At 36.8% G+C, this 16,274-nt stretch overlaps 2 protein-coding genes across 2 annotated transcripts in view; one reads left to right on the top strand and one right to left on the bottom strand.

Annotated features, from left to right (window-relative positions):
* The first annotated feature begins 12 nt into the window (after positions 1-12).
* prdm9 (PR domain containing 9) lies at positions 13-5,695 on the top strand. The gene is made up of 7 exons (XM_020918245.2): positions 13-119; positions 443-560; positions 645-725; positions 801-1,078; positions 1,907-1,974; positions 2,048-2,238; positions 2,802-5,695. Exons 2-7 carry the CDS (start codon positions 452-454, stop codon positions 4,922-4,924), a joined length of 2,850 nt encoding a protein of 949 aa, XP_020773904.2. The 5' UTR covers positions 13-119; positions 443-451; the 3' UTR covers positions 4,925-5,695.
* An 18-nt stretch (positions 5,696-5,713) lies between these two features.
* The window catches only part of LOC110154303 (neurabin-2), a 38,245-nt gene continuing 27,684 nt past the window's right edge, over positions 5,714-16,274 (bottom strand). Inside the window, 9 exon segments of the mRNA XM_055150373.1 lie at positions 5,714-7,382; positions 7,906-8,002; positions 8,078-8,307; positions 8,871-8,924; positions 9,038-9,190; positions 10,158-10,290; positions 12,592-12,696; positions 13,342-13,349; positions 13,351-13,463. Of these exon segments, the coding sequence (XP_055006348.1) occupies positions 7,332-7,382; positions 7,906-8,002; positions 8,078-8,307; positions 8,871-8,924; positions 9,038-9,190; positions 10,158-10,290; positions 12,592-12,696; positions 13,342-13,349; positions 13,351-13,463 (944 nt within the window). The 3' untranslated portion in view covers positions 5,714-7,331.

Genomic DNA, 16,274 nt, shown 5'->3' with positions numbered 1-16,274 from the left:
GAGTCATATTTACTTCCGGGAATTACTTCTACCCACCGCCGTTAGCATGAGCTAATATCTAACACATGTTTTCAGATTATTTTAAACTAATCTAAAGCAGTCTGACACTTTATCTTCAGGTATGGACTTTTGAAAGTGCACGCAATTGTTAATTACTTACTTAGAAATAGTTTTTGCTCTTGTTACTACTCTTTTTTAAAAACTACATTCATTGCTATCAGAGTAAGCTAATGTTGGTTTGGAGTAGCAAACAAAGTTAATTTTGCGGTCACTGTATTAATGCAAGTTTTGGGTTTGTGGTCATGCTTTGTGGACAATACGCTTTGCTTGTTTATCCACTGTATAAGTCTAGTTATAATGGTTAGCGCTAGCTATTAGCGCTACTTTGCTATCGTGTTAGCCCAGTTTACACAGAATAATTAGAATTGTCGTCCTTGCATAGCGTGCAGAAATGACGGACAGGGGCGGTGGTGTGGAGTGGGTTGAAACTGCAGAGGTCCTTATAATTCAGGAATGCATACCTCCAGATGCCAGTAACTCTACAGACACTGTCACCTCAGGTATAGTTTGGATTTCAGTCATTTGTTAAGTCATTTTTGGATATAATCAGTAATGTTTCTTCAATATTTTCTCTTCGCATGTAGTTATGCCTATTTTGGAGCCAGCTGAAGCTCCTATCCAGAAGCTATTAGATACAGTGGTACCAGGAGAGAGTGCTGGCTTTTGTAAGTCTGAATTCTGCATCTATAATAGGTGATCCAAGTAACTCATATTTACTTGAACTGTCTTATTTTCTTTAGGTTGTGAGGAGTGTCTGTCTCTTTTTCAAGATCAAACTGACCCTGCAAATATGAGTGGACCGTCCTTCATTCTGGACTTTCCAACAGCTGTGGATGTGCCGCAGCGGGCTCTTCTAACAATACCTTTTGGGCTCATGATCGGCAGGTCCAGCATTCCTAATGCAGGTGTGGGTGTGATCAACCATGGCCCTACTCTGTCTCCTGGGATGCACTTCGGCCCATATGAGGGAGAAGTGGTTGCAAAGGAAGATGCATTGTCGAGTCATTTCTCATGGGAGGTATGTTCAGAGTATTTTCATTTTGAAGATACAAAAAATAGCAAAAAATAACTGAATTCTGTCTACTCAACAAAACATTTTCAAGATGACACTAGAGAGAGAGAGATTGGGTTTTTAACTTCATACCATGTTTTTCAGTACGGAATATATGGTGATTAAATAATACTTCAGTTGACTTTATTAATAACAGATACTTCTTATTCGAAACTAGTGGTTCCAACCAACTTAGACTCTGAGTACCCCCAATCAATGATACTGGTGTTTCTTAAGTGATTATAAATGTGTTTACCTGTACACTGCCAATTTTAACCATTTTTATATAAATTTTGAATACCTTTTTATGCCACTATTATCCTACTAAAATATACTGCAAAGAATATTTTGCATTCAAATACCAATATTTTGGTATATTTTACAAAATTCTTTTGTTACAGTGCTGCAGTTTTGTTGTATGTTTAGAGAAAGGAAACTCGTTTATGCAACACATTTGACATTTTCACTGTTTTGATGATTAAAGTGGGTGTGTTTCATATTAACTTTGCACAAGATCAACTCGATATGAAATATATCATACTGAACTAAAAGTGTACTGTATCGAGATATGTATTGTATCATGGCCTATGTATTGAGTTATATATCGTATTGGCAACTTCTTAAAGATACCCAGCCCTAGATATAAGGCAGCAGCTTATTGGTATCCTCTCATAGCTGTAGAAGCTAGGATGAGTTTTGATGATGATGATGTTTGCCCAGTTGACAGAATAAAATTTCCTTTCTGATTACACAGATAAGTTATTAAAATGTAAACATAAATAATCTCATTTGCAGATCAACAAAGGAGAAGAGGGATACGAGTACATAGATGGGGCCAAAGACACTCATTCAAACTGGATGAGGTAAAAATTCACAGAGGTATTATGTCATATTATTGCATATTTTGCCTAGGGACTCATAACTTGTCTTTCATAGATATGTGAACAGTGCTCGTAGCAAAGAAGAAGCAAACCTGATTGCGGTACAGTACAAAGGCAGCATCCTGTTTCACTGTTGTGGTACAATCAGTGCTGGGGATGAACTGATGGTGTGGCCCAGCAGCAAGATGCTTGGCCAGTTCAGCGAAGCTTGGACCCTGTTCTGGTTTTCAAAGTTGAATACAAGAGGTATGTGTTTAACATGTTTATAGCAATTGTTTAATATGTCTTAGTATAGGCCTGTCACGATTATTACTATATTGACTTATTGTTTAACATATGAAAGCTGAAACAATAGATTTTGGAGCTCAGTATTTATCTTCTGTACATTTTCTTTACAATAGTGAGGATTTTTATTTATTTATTTTTTTTGGATATAACAAACCACAGACAGATTTGAGGTGTAGAAGGTTGAACAAGTAACTTCTTTGGCTAATTATTGCTTCATTGTTTTTATTTGTTGTTGCTGCTCAGACCTATTAATTTTGCTCTCTCTATATATATATATATAGAGAGAGAGAGAGACAGAGAGAGACAGAGAGAGACAGAGAGAGACAGAGAGAGACAGAGAGAGAGAGAGAGAGAGAGAGAGAGAGAGAGAGAGAGAGATCAGTATTATTGTTTATCACGGTATATCTGTAGCAGTATATCGTGCTTCAAAATGTGTTATCATGACAGGCCTATCTTAGTATACACATTTCAATAGTAAATAGTAATCATTTGCTTTTTTCCCTGCTTGTGTATTTTTTTAGAAACCAACCCAACTGCCTCCAGCCAGATCTTCCTATGTCCTCACTGTCAGTTATCCTTCACCACAGAGACTTACCTACAGCGACATATTGAGAACTTCCACTCAGATCCAAATATTGAAATTATTGAACTTCCCTCTCCCAATACAGACATGGGTCACGATGGACAGTCAGTTGAAGTGCTCCAAGAAAAAGGTTCTGAAGACTCTAAAACTTGCTCAGATTGTGGAAAATCTTTTAAACAAATTGCTCACCTTAATAGACATAAGCTTTGTGTCCATTCAAATGAGCGGCCCTTCTGTTGCACACATTGTAAACGGACTTTTAGCCAAGCATCTGGTTTAATCAGGCATCAACTTGTGCATAAAAAGCCAGGTTTGATATCACAAAAGGATCTGGAGTCCAACGATAATCTGACATGTGAAATATCAAATCCAGATGAAGTTCAAGAGGAGATTGAAAACCAGAATTCTAAAGAAATGGAGGAATCAGCAGTAACTGAAAATTCTAGTACAACAGAGGAACAACCCCCAGCTCAGCCTGAAGAACCAAAAAAGTGTCCAGACTGTGATAAAACATTTACTCTTGAGTCTAATCTGAAAAAACATGTGGCACTTGTACATGCTAACATCCGCCCTTATGTCTGCTCATTCTGTCAGAGGGGCTTTAGGCAGTACAGCGACCTGTCCAGACATCTGAAATCGCACAAAAAAACAAAGAAGAAGATGAGGGAAGATGTCAGTAAAGAAGACTCAATAGTTTTGATTAGCTGCCCTATATGCACGGTCACTGAACCCTCTGTAGACGAACTTAAGGAGCACATCAAAAATGAGCACCCAGATGTTGTGTTTGTGGAGAGCCAAAAAGATGACGAACCTAACGACCAAACTGAGGAACAACCTGCTGAACAACCTGCGGAACAAACTACAGATCAACCTGCGGACAGTGAGGTAAAAGCTGACAGCCCCATAACACCACAAGTAGAAGAATCCACCGTATCTCCTCCAGTATCAACGTATCAGAGACCACAGCGGCACGAAGCAAGATCTAAAATTTCAGCTCTAGCAAGGCTCATTGCTCCAAAACGCAGGAAAGTTCAAAACACAACGCCAGCCAACAAAACTGCATCTAGTGAGGAAAACTGTCCCGAACCAGAGACGCCAAGCAGCAACAGTGTAAAGCCAACCAAAAAGTTCAAATGGTACGGTTGTAATCGCTGTAAACGTACGTACCCAAATCCAAAACTGCTCAAAACTCACAAATGCCCCGCGAGGAAACTCAAATGTCTTCAATGTGGAGCAGTTTTTAGCAAATCTGGGTTTCTTAAAAGACACGAGCGGACGGCACATAGCGATGATGCCGATTATAATCCTACACCTGCTTGTGATCTTTGTGGTAAGGTCTTTTCTAGTGCTTCGAAACTTAAACATCATCAGAGAAACAAAAACTGCGATAAATACCTTTGCAAATCCGAAGTTTTCCCCTGCCCTTTTTGTCAATTTTCCTTTAGCATCAAAAACTACTTACTGAAGCACATAAGGAGGCACCATCCCATTGATTATCTGTCTCACTGTGAGTCAGAAACACTTGAAGACCTTGGTGTTGAGGAAGAAGTTCGAGAAAAACGCTTCAAATGTACACTATGCCAAAAGACCTATGTGAGTGAAAAAACATTCAAGAACCACGCATGCTTTCAACAGACCAAAATCCTTTACTTGTGTCCAGATTGCGGTAAAGGGTTCAGTAATAAATATGGTCTGAAACAACATCAGCGAATTCATACAGGAGAAAAACCATTTAGTTGCCCCCATTGCCCCAAAAGCTTCACACACGTGGGGCAGCTCAACGTGCACCTCAGGACACATACAGGGGAGAAACCTTATCTCTGTACACATTGTGGAGAGAGTTTTAGACAATCAGGAGACCTAAAAAGGCATGAAAGAAAACATACAGGAGTCAGGCCCCACACCTGCCCCGAATGTGGTAAAAGTTTTAGTCGTCCTCAAAGTCTCAAAGCTCATCAGATGCTCCACCTCGGTCAAAGGATCTTTAAATGCACACAGTGTGGCAAGAGCTTCTCCAGGAACTACCATCTCAGGAGACATCACCAGAAGATGCACTCGTAAATGGGATGAAGAAAAAGTATAAGATAAAACAATAGTTACTACCATTGACAAAAATTGTATGGTGAATACATCCCCTTAGAGTTGTCAGAATTTAGTTACTCATATTGTTACTTGAGAATATTTTCTGTACACAGTATTTTTTGCGCTGTGAATGGTCAGAACTTTCAATCTCAGTATTAGCAGAACGTTTTAATTCTGTGGGTTAAGTTACAAGACACGTATTTATGCTCTGAAAATAAATGGTTGTCACGGGATAGAATCACCATAGTAAAATAAGAGATCGAGACAGCGAGTTGAGAATATGAGGAACTTAAAAGTTTAACCCTAAATGTGGAGAGAATTGAAGCCTCATGTAATAGAATAAAATATGAACTTTTTGCCTGTCATTTTTAAAGTTATCAAACAAATTTTGACTGCTGGTAGAGATGATGCTTTGCCACTGTTTTTTGAGAAAAGGTAAACATTCTTCTTCATATTTTGAATCTGAAATATAGAATTTGTTTAAAAATATCAACTGTATTTCACTTTCAGGATTTTAATAATTTTAGGTTTGACTGCATAAGGTTTTTGCTGCATAGTACTACACGCTCTTATACTTTTTGTGCAGGGACTGTTTTGTATATAATATTTTTTTTGGCTTAATCCAGCTTCATTTTCTTAATTTAAAGTTTAATTAATCAAAATAATGTATTATAGGACAGTGGAAGATGTCTATTTTGAAAACTAAAGCTTGTGTAATTTTCTTTTTTAATAAAAATGAGACATCTTGAATTTTCACTGTTGACCATTTATTCCACAAAACATACAATGCAAAGCAGGTGCACTGTACAAGCCTTAATATCATGAAAATACCCATAACCATGCCTATTATTTTAACTTAGTAATCATTTTTGTATTTGTCCAGATCTACTTTTTTACATGACATATTATAACATTGTCTATTGAACATTGCTTTCGTCAGTTCTCGTCATGTTAGCTTTTAGTTCCAACTTGACTATCATATAAATATTAAGTAAAATTAAAATATTTTAGTCTTAACCTGAACTATACAAACATACTGGTATGACATGAGATACAAGTTACACTCAATTTCATTTTAAACTGTGCGTAATTCAAACAGGTAGAGAGACCTGGCAGTGTTCCATGTGCTACACGGTGGTGGTGGGTGCAGCTGCTGGTTACATACAAGCTTTGAAACCGTAAATACATTTCTGCTGGCATCGGTCCAGTACTTCACATCAGTAGTCCTAACTAAAATCACAAGTCTTTGACAACATCCATTTTTGAGGGAAAAACAGTTGTGGCACAGCAGTTGAGGAGGCTTGTTTTCGTGGTCCATTCTCGAAAAAGCGATGGTTTGAAGGTGCACGGTGTCACTTTTCTGGTGCAGGGTCCGTCACCTGCTTCTTTCCATGGTGATACTGCCTGGAATGTTCAACAGTATGGCATTACACTTATTTATCTCTACGGAGACAGCAGGTGACACCACAGGGCCAAGTTTCATGTCATATCTGTGGAGAGGCGAGCGCACTCACAATAAGAATGCAAGTTTTTAGGTTAATAAAAACCCATGTTATTGAGTGGAATGCCATACCGGGACATTCCAGACAAAACAATAACAACTCCATGTCAAAGAGCAGGTGGCAGATCCTCCAACAGAAAAGTTACACAGTGCACCTTTAATAAAATAAAAAAGTTGTTCATTCGGTTGAGTTGATGTGTAAAAAAATCACAAATTCACTTCTGTAAGGTAGGCAGCAGGTGGTTCTTAGGGTTAAGTGACTAGGCCCCTACAAAGGATGAGTTACTCTTTGTACAATATCAAAGACATTTCTGTTCAATCTTCAGTCCAGTGATGCACCATATATTAAGTCCTTTTTAGTGCAAATCCCTCCAATGTACATCCTTCATTACATATACTCTTAAATGACTTCCTTCGTCATTCGTTTATATTATGTTAAATGTTATACATGTTAAAAATGTATACAAAACCAACTGATTGTAAAGTCACACGTCACATATGTACAAACTCAAAAATGTCACGAAACAGGGCGAAAAGAAAGTTGTAGGAACGTTTTTTGGCAATTGAAAGCAACAGCTGGGTACGCACATAACCACTAATTAAGGAATACTTAAGTGTGGAAACAAAGGAAGAGAACATCAAGAGCTTAACAAAAGAACAAGTCTGTCTGGTACTAAAATCATTTTCAACATTCCCCGAACAGATAACCATGGTAAATATGAGCAAGTGGGTGAGTTACGAAGGCGGGGGGCACAAAATGGCTTCTCTGCCCCATTAACAAAGTCATCAGAAATACCCTGCGGTTCGTTGAAAGCACAATAACACTGTCCTCTTCTTGTAGTGATGGAGAAATGCATTGTTAGAAACGTGAAACAAATAAAGGCTTTATAACGGCTCGGATTTCAGCTCCTCCACTTGGCACTCCAGGTCCGCCACCTGAAAGGAAAAAAGTACAAGTAATAACTACACATACTGCAGTATTAGTTACAGATCTACAACTACAGCATTACTAAAATCTGAACTGATGTATAGTTATAGGTACACAGTAAATAAGATGCTAGAAGACAGGTAAATCAGAAAATTGCCTACAAAAATGCATTTTGTAATGTACTCTGTCAGATTTTATTTCATGTATTTTGAATATTTAGGATACTGTCACTTTGATTATTGCATTTATTTATCACTGATTAAAGAAGGAAAATCTTACTTCCCAGCACTGATTGCCTCTGCTGTTCTCACTGAATTCAATCATTCAAATTGTCAGCCAACTGATAGCAGAGACTGACATATTTTTTCCAGAAAAAGGCTGTCCTTAAACAATAAATATTCCATCTAACCATCTATCTATTTATAAACATCCGGGTGTCACTGGTGATAACAGTTTTCTATTAAACACATTAATTTCGTTAATAGACTTATTTAATGTGAGCCAGCATGGCTTCTCTCTTGCAGTGTTTACCTGTTCTTGGAGTTGTCCAGACTCTTCTTTGAGTTGAGTAGCTTCAGCCCCGACTTGTGCACAACGCTGAGTCTCCCTCTTGAGATACTCAATCTCCCTGTAACAGATAAAAAAACAGTTAAGTTATGCCATATAGTCCACCCACGGTGCGTATGTCTTCTTCCAGTCTTACTTCTGCTGGTACTCCTTGATGAGGCGTTTGGCTTTGCTGTACTTGCGCTCTAGGGCCTGGTACTGAGCCTGTGTCTCCTTTAGGTGCTCATCCACGGCCTGGCACAGACTCTGCGCCTCCATCCAATACCCCTCCAACTTCTCCATTCGCTCCTTGTTTTCCTGGAGGGTCTGCTCCAGCTGGGCCTTGTCCATGCGCCACCTCTGCTTCTCCTGCTCCGCGTGGTGAAGCTGTGAAACAGGTAAAAATTGTAGTTTCTTCAAAAATTCAAACTGTTCAGAGAATTCACCGAAATGACAGTCTAATCATATTTTGCCAAACTGTGTAAAAATGTGTCTGGAAATGTTTTTGTTTAAGTGAGTGAAAGAATTCTCAACCAATTTTGAAGAAACATTTTGAAATCTTTTCCTGTCATATTTGAGCACTCAAAATAATCATCTGACATTATCTTTTATAACTCATAATTAATTGTGCTTCATTATATGTGGATGGTCAAACCTAGAAATTCCCAAAATATGTTACTACTAATACTACTACTAAAATCAAGTTCAAAGTAAATGTTTAAAACATTTAGAAAACTATTGCTATTGATTTAATTTCTCTCCATCTTAGTTATGAACATTGCTTTGTGTAGCACTGACTAAAACAAAAACAATTCAACTGTTTCACCTTCCTGTCATGCAACAATCTGAGGACTTTCACATTCAAAAGATATATTATTTATCATTAATCACTATGGCAACGGTACGATTTTCTTAACACTCTGAAACTCATGAATGTAACATCTTCTTACCTTCCTCTTGAGCTGCTGGATCTCAGCCTGTGTCACAGCATGTTTTATCTGAAGCTATAAAAAAGAGACAAAGTTTTAGTATTCTTAAAGTTACCCACTTCTCAAAATCCTCTATCTGTAACTACAGAAGATTGTGATGTCCCATTGAGCCACTTATCTGTGCTCACCTCTTTGTACTTATGGGCCAGTTTCTCAGGGTCCGTCTCCAGGGGGGACATGTCCTCATTTTCGGCTAAGTCAAACACCTCAATTGCACTGGGATAGGACGGGCTGCCCTCTTCGTCGTCATCCTCTTCCTCGTCTGTGCCATATTCTCCACCCTGAAGGTAAATAATCACATAAAGATCAATTAAAATCGTCAAAAAATATATATGTATAATAGTTACAATACAATGAGTATATACACCGATAATACATAAAAATATCACTAGACTAGTACAAAGTTGATCTACTCCAATGTGGTTTGTGTTGTTATGACTGCCAAAGAACACTAGATGGCGGCAAAGATCATAAAATACGTACATCCAAAGCCTGTTTTTCTAGATCCATCTACATCCTGACTACAGATATACTATATTCTAACTACTAATACAGTAGAAAGACTAATATTGTTGCTTCTCTTAAACTGTATGTTTATTTTATATATTATATCAATTATAAGGTATGTTATAGTTAACATAATATTTCTATAAGCTAAAATACATCCTTTCAAGCTTATGTATGTGTAAGTTGGCTGGAAGTAGGAATTATTAAAAAGAAAACTACATCATTTTGTGTTACTTATAATACCAAATGGGACTTGAGAAAAGAAAATATTCCAGTTATAGTAGGCCATGTTTTACAGTCAGCCAGACTTCAAATACTCCACATACTTAGATGTTTTTAATAGACTCTCTTGGCGGAAACACAAAATCTTCAGACAGAAAGAGTTCAGATAAATATTCTTATCAAATGGATGCTTACGTGTGCTTTAAAAAATGCTAGCTGTGCAAAAATACAGCATCAGAAATTGATAATAGCATGAAAATGTAAACCTTTACACGTTTAGGGTATATCGTAATTTGTAAAACATGGTAAAGCACTTATTTAGTATCTATACTATATTTATTTAATCCTCTTCAACTTAAATGTTATGGTACAACAAAAAATAACAAAGCAAAACAATGAACCCCGAAAATATTGTTCCAGTTTTCGTATACTGAAGAATAACACAATATAGTAATTATCATGACAGGCCTAGTGGTGATCATTATGTTTTTGCTGATTATTATATAGTAAGCCACAAACCTCTTGCTCGTCCATGTACTGATTATATCTTTGCTCCATCATCTCCCTTTGCCAGCGCTCCTGCTCCAGGGTCTGCTGGATCAGCTGGGCCACTTCGCTCTGCTCCCCCGGCTTCTCTCGACCAATCACAAATCTGGAAAGAGACAGTCAGCGATTTCAATATTACGAGGTATTTAAAGATTTTATAGTCTCAAATGGCAGTTAAAGTTGATCCAGTCATTAGTTTTATACACAGTTATGGTTGAGGTCTTAAAATATGTGTGAGTGGGTTTTTATGGGCAGCTATGGATGTGTATGTAAGTAGGCTATACTAGAAAGTTATTTTTTTAAAATGCGTCACTATCAAATTTATATTTTAGATGTATTTTTTAATTACACAGTGGAAGGGAGAGGTAAATAAAACAATATCTAATGATTTGGCAGTCTTGTTTATATACATGTGCAACATTATAACATGCGATTTATATTTACAATTATATAATATTATGTGTTCTTAATAAAAATTGAATTGTACTGATGAACCTGTTTAGACCCAAACAAAAGCCAGTCTCTATGGGCCTTCACTTCAAAGATTAAAAACAGCTCCAAACTCAAACTCTTGTAACTCCTTGTAAGACTTTCATTCAACATCTTTAGCCTTTTTACGTTGTGGCACGGTCTAATTACTGGTAAGATATAAACAGTAAATGGGGAGAAGCTTCTGCAACTCATGCTTTAGCCATAGACTGTTATTAAGCTAACCGCGCAACCTTTCAATTCCTCCAGCAGCTCCACTGGGTAATTAAACGATCGCTAACAGACTTCCTGTTCGAGTGTCTGTCTGTGTTGTCTGCCACACATTTTTATGAATAGGTCAGCGCTCTTAAGCCATTCAAATTCACTGCAGTGGATTTATAATGCATGAGCTCAATGTGTGGAGAGCTGTGATCTTTGCAAGTCACACCACAGTAACTGAACTGCACCCGTGCTAACCACCAAAGCCTGAATTATGAATGAGTTTGAAAGAAAAAAGGAGAGATGGAACCTTAAAATAATAATAAATAAAGGGCCCATATTATTCTTATTTATTATTTTCTGATCTATGGTTTATTTACTCACAAACATATCTGGAGATGTGTTTTGTTTCATTCACACATCTGTAATATACAAGTCCTGCATAGTTTTTCTCTTAAACAAAAAACACTCTGTTCCACCTGTCATGGGGTACAGGAAGTGCTCCACTCTGTTTTTAAAACTCCATACACCTTCACTAGAATCATTTTGATATTTTAAGCCCTGGAATTGCCAATCTCTACTGAACTTAAAGTGAAAGGTAACTGAAAACTACCACTACATGACATCACAAGTTGAGTTTTTTTGATCATAAAGGATTACTCAAACATGTGTGAATGAAATAAAACACAACTCCAGGTATGTTTTTGAGGAGGCAACATCATTCCAACATGGCTTGAAGCTCACAAGAGTAAATTCTGCATAATAAAGACCTTTAAATTGCCAAAATGTTACAATAAAACCTTTTTTTTTACTGGTCATATATTCACAAGACCTAGAGGTTCAGTACTAGTTTACAAAATGTAGTTTTCTATGTGGAAGTTAGCACCAAACACATAGTAGCTTATTCATGATTGTTTGGGGAAGTGGCCACCAGTAACAAAGAAAGCATAATGTGAGTGTAACAAGCTGCTTTAATTAAATTTGACTTTTCTGGAGGAGGGTTGGCCACCTGCTTACTCTAAAGAATGACATTAAATTGATCTATGTTGTATTTTTATTGCAAGTGTTCTATTGTGACAAAATATCTTGAGCATTCTTATTGTGAGCTTGGTCACTGTTGTGAGGAAAAAAAAAAACATTTGTTTTTGTGGGCACACAATTTATAATCATGTCAAATGTTTCCCGTGATCTAATGTACAGTTGGCAGGATGTGGTGGTGTTGATTTTGGCTCAACATCAAAACCATGAGGCCTGAGTGGGCGAAGAGATGAATGAACACATGTTTTGGTCACACACAAAGTATATGGCAATGTTAAAGGAGCTGCAATTTTAAGATGAATCAACCCTGCTCTGAGCTAGTGCTGGTTTCAGAGAAATCACATTTTACATTATTTTTTCCCATAGACTTTTCAAAAAATAAAACTATTAAGAGCTTAAAGGCAATAGTTTTCAGGATATTTTGTTGTTTATGGACTTTATATTACCAAAATAATTTTATAGTTTCATCAGTCAAACTCATACCATGGTTAGAGAAGTACTAGAATGAAAACAGATTGTGAATGAATATGCTTTTGTCACAGCTATGGCAAACCTAAAAGAAGTCAGCCAGAGCAGCTTGTGCAAGTTCAAGGTGTGATACTGTGTACGTAAGTGTGGAAAGGCACCGAAATCCAATGATGCTGTGAGAATAATAAGGAGGTGTATTTTTAGCGGCTCTCACTTGACGGTTCCTGAGGTGTTCCTGAGTACAGAGGCTGCGAAGTTCTGAGTTACTCCCACCAGACTGGTCCCATCCACCTCCACAATCAGATCATTCACCTGGATCCTGGACAAGAAAAGAGGAGATGAGAGGAGGAGAAAAGAGGAGAGGGTTAGCTGTTGAAGAATTATTTATGTGAGTGTACAGTATTGGAGAGGGATTGAAACATAAGGCATTTTGAAAGTTTGCTGAGATTAAAGAAATGCATAACAAAGGCAGCCTTAATAAAACTGCATATTAGAGTGGGCAAAATTAGTTTCATTAGCGCCTTAAAAAGCAATATTGTTTTAGCTTATCTTATCACTGCTGTTCAAGTACTAGTTAAGTATATGTGAGTTTTGTACAAATACAACATTACAATTTTGGATAGGAGATCTGAAATTTACAAGAGAATTCCATTTGGTAACTTTGATTTTTACACATACGGCTATAAGTACTACAACTAATAGTGCTAGTACAACTGCTCCAACATCCTCAAAATACTACCACACCTTTTAGTCACAATACTTTTACTACTTAATTTACTATACTACTAGAATTTTACTCACGACACTGAGAATATAGTAAACAAGATGAATTTTCCTTCATATTAACCCAAGTACTTTCTACCGACAATGTACCAATAATACAATTTCTGGACTTTCAAATTAGATAAATGCCTGGTGGTCATTTCATTTAGATATAATTTAATTCATGACTCTGAGGACTAACCTTCCGTCTCCTGTGTGCAGCTCCTCCCTCTGTGACGGTCTTCACGAAGATGCCCAGTTTCTCCAAACCCATGTCTGCTCCTGCTCCCATCCCGATAATACTGATGCCGAGGCCGTCGCTGTCTGAAAACAAAGAACAAGGAAGTGTAAGTACACAAGTATTAGAATATACTGTATATATTACTGCATATATTTTAAATTTCGCTATAGATGTGCTGTATTGTAGGTGAAAATGTGATCAGTTCGAATTTTTGGTTTAGGGCCACCCGTGCATTAAAAAAATGCATCATTCAGTGTATGAAAATGTATAGATACTTACTTGGCAGGAGTTGTATGTTGTAATTTTATGTTACCCATCTCCTCCATGTAGTACAACTTGCTACTGAATAATTAGCATAGATAGAAAAACTCATTAAAGCTTCTAACTCGCTGTTCTTACTATAGATTGTATACTATTACCAGAGCTTTATTGGTGCTCGGGTTTTCTTCTTGCTTATGTGTTATTTTAGATACGGTCCAGTCCCTTTGGAAATCATCACTATCTTAATTTATTTCATAGCAATAGTTCCTGCAGCAATATATCTCAACCATACACACTATAAAATGGGCTCTGTTTGTTTCTGTGGTTTAAAATTTATAATCATGGCGTGTAATCACAAAATCAATTGAAACATCAAGTGGAGGCAAGTGGAGGAGCAGTGATGTGCACATTAGACCATTAAAATCGACTCTGGCTTCTGCTCAAACTAGAAACACTAATTTATACTTTATGTGGACATTTGTAAGTACTTTTACCACAGTCTATCCATAAACAGGACATGTAGTAGGCTTGTCACGATAACAAAATTTGAAGCGAAGAGATACTGCGATAAATGATCATATTGAAACTACATTATGCCTTTGACACAATGGCAATAAAGAAAGATGATCTCAGTAAACCACTTTAAACAGACAGCATTAAAAAGCCTTAGCTGCAACAAATAGATAGCAGAATGAACCTATAATTTGCCACAGAAGTTAGTTATTCTACTCCCTAAAGCTCAAATAGTTTTGTATTGCCACAAATACCTCAAATCTCCACACTTTCACAAAGAAAATGTACACATGATAAATGCTGAGCCTCAAAATATATTGTTCCAGCTTTCATATATTGAACAGTAAGTCAATGTAGTAATAATTTTGACAGACCTAACAAGTATTAAGTTTTTCTTGCATCTTGTATGTGTTGCTGTTTTGTCATGAGCTGTATTCAAAGAGAAAACCATGTCATGTGTAGATGTTCAAGTAGGGGTGGGCAATATTGACAAAAATGTATATATATTGTTTGCTTTTTCTATCACAATATTCAGACAATATTTTAAAAATGCATCAGTAATCTGTTAAAATGTGCAAATAACTGTCTTGGTCGAGGTTTAAGTATTGTGTAAAATATGAATGGACCATAAAACTGACAACAAAACAAGAATAGATTACACAAGATGGTTCTGTCTCTTTTTTAGGTCAATCAATAGTCTTCTCCAACAGTCTTATATTTTCAATAAGCAAACTGCAGCTACTCAGCCTAAAGCAGAAATCGAAAGGTCCACAGCCAATCCTCTGTCAGTAAACAAACAAAACAAACAAAATTCATACAGTTCAGTCCTTAAAAAGCACTGTACATAGATCATGATTCTTTGTATTGTCTGAGAGCAATCAAGGCAGAAGAAACTGCTTCCCTTGTAATCTATGATAACGTTATAGAATGTAGCAAGAAGAATAACAAAAATCTATCTACGATCCTCGCCCCTGCAGACAGCATTCACTCAGTCCCAGAGGAGTTTCACAGGAACATGGGTTATACACAACACAGGGATAAAAATAGTATCATAATAAATATATGAATGAACCTCCTGTTAAAGGCATGTTACTAGAGATAGGCATTTCTAAGATGGACAGAAAGCACCTGCATCTTGTGGGACATGAGTTTTCAACAGAATTAGGTCTGTTTTTTATTAAGTTTGGAGGCTCATTATCTTCTGTAAAGTAAACTATAGTGTTCACATCACGAAACAGTTTAAGACTATAATTTCAATCTAATCAATGTTACAATGTTGTTTCCTCATCAAAAAAATATTTGGAGTTTTGTTTTGTTTCATTCACACATGTTTAACACAGAAAACTTGCATATTTAGGCTTTTCAAACAGAAAACACTCTGCTCCACCTTGTGATGTCATGTGGTAATACAGGAAGAGCTCCACTGTGTTTTTAAACTCCATACACCTTCACTACAATCATTTGATGGAATAGTCTATTTCTACTGAACAAAAAGTAAACATCACAAAGTGGAACAGAGCATGTTGAGCTTTGGCAATGCAGACAGACTAATAATAAAGAATTACTCAAACATGTGTGAATGAAACAAAACACAACTCCAGGTATGCTTTTGATGAGGTAACAACAGTATAAAATGGCTTAAACCTTAAATTTTGTGTAATGTAATTATATAATTTAGGCATTTTTTAAGGGGTGGAGGTGTACTAAACTTTTTAAATATATATTTTATTATCACAATAACTCCCTGAGCATCTATTCCTCAAAGTGTAATGTTCTGAAGCCCTGCTGACCACCCACCTCGCACCGCTGTAAGCAAAATAAACAGTGGTAATTATTTGTGAGACAACAAGCCTGTGGACTTTGGAGAAAAGGCTTTGCAGGCAGATTTCTGACAGGTACAGATGAGCACTGGGGTTTACTATACTTTCTGCTGTCCAAAGGAAATAAGCAGGAAGTTTGGCGGATGTATGTATGTGTGTAGAAGTGCACTGAACATACACTAAAGAGTTAATGTTAATAATATTGATCACACACTTATTGTAATCGCAATAATCATTTTTGTAACCTAAACTTGAATAACTGTGCAGCCCTAAATCGCACAGTATCATCATATGTAGTGG

Source organism: Boleophthalmus pectinirostris, unplaced genomic scaffold, assembly GCF_026225935.1.
Source record: "Boleophthalmus pectinirostris isolate CB_2022bp ecotype Guang Dong unplaced genomic scaffold, ASM2622593v1 HiC_scaffold_14, whole genome shotgun sequence".
NCBI lineage: Eukaryota > Metazoa > Chordata > Actinopteri > Gobiiformes > Gobiidae > Boleophthalmus > Boleophthalmus pectinirostris.
This window is presented reverse-complemented; position numbering and strand designations above follow the sequence as displayed.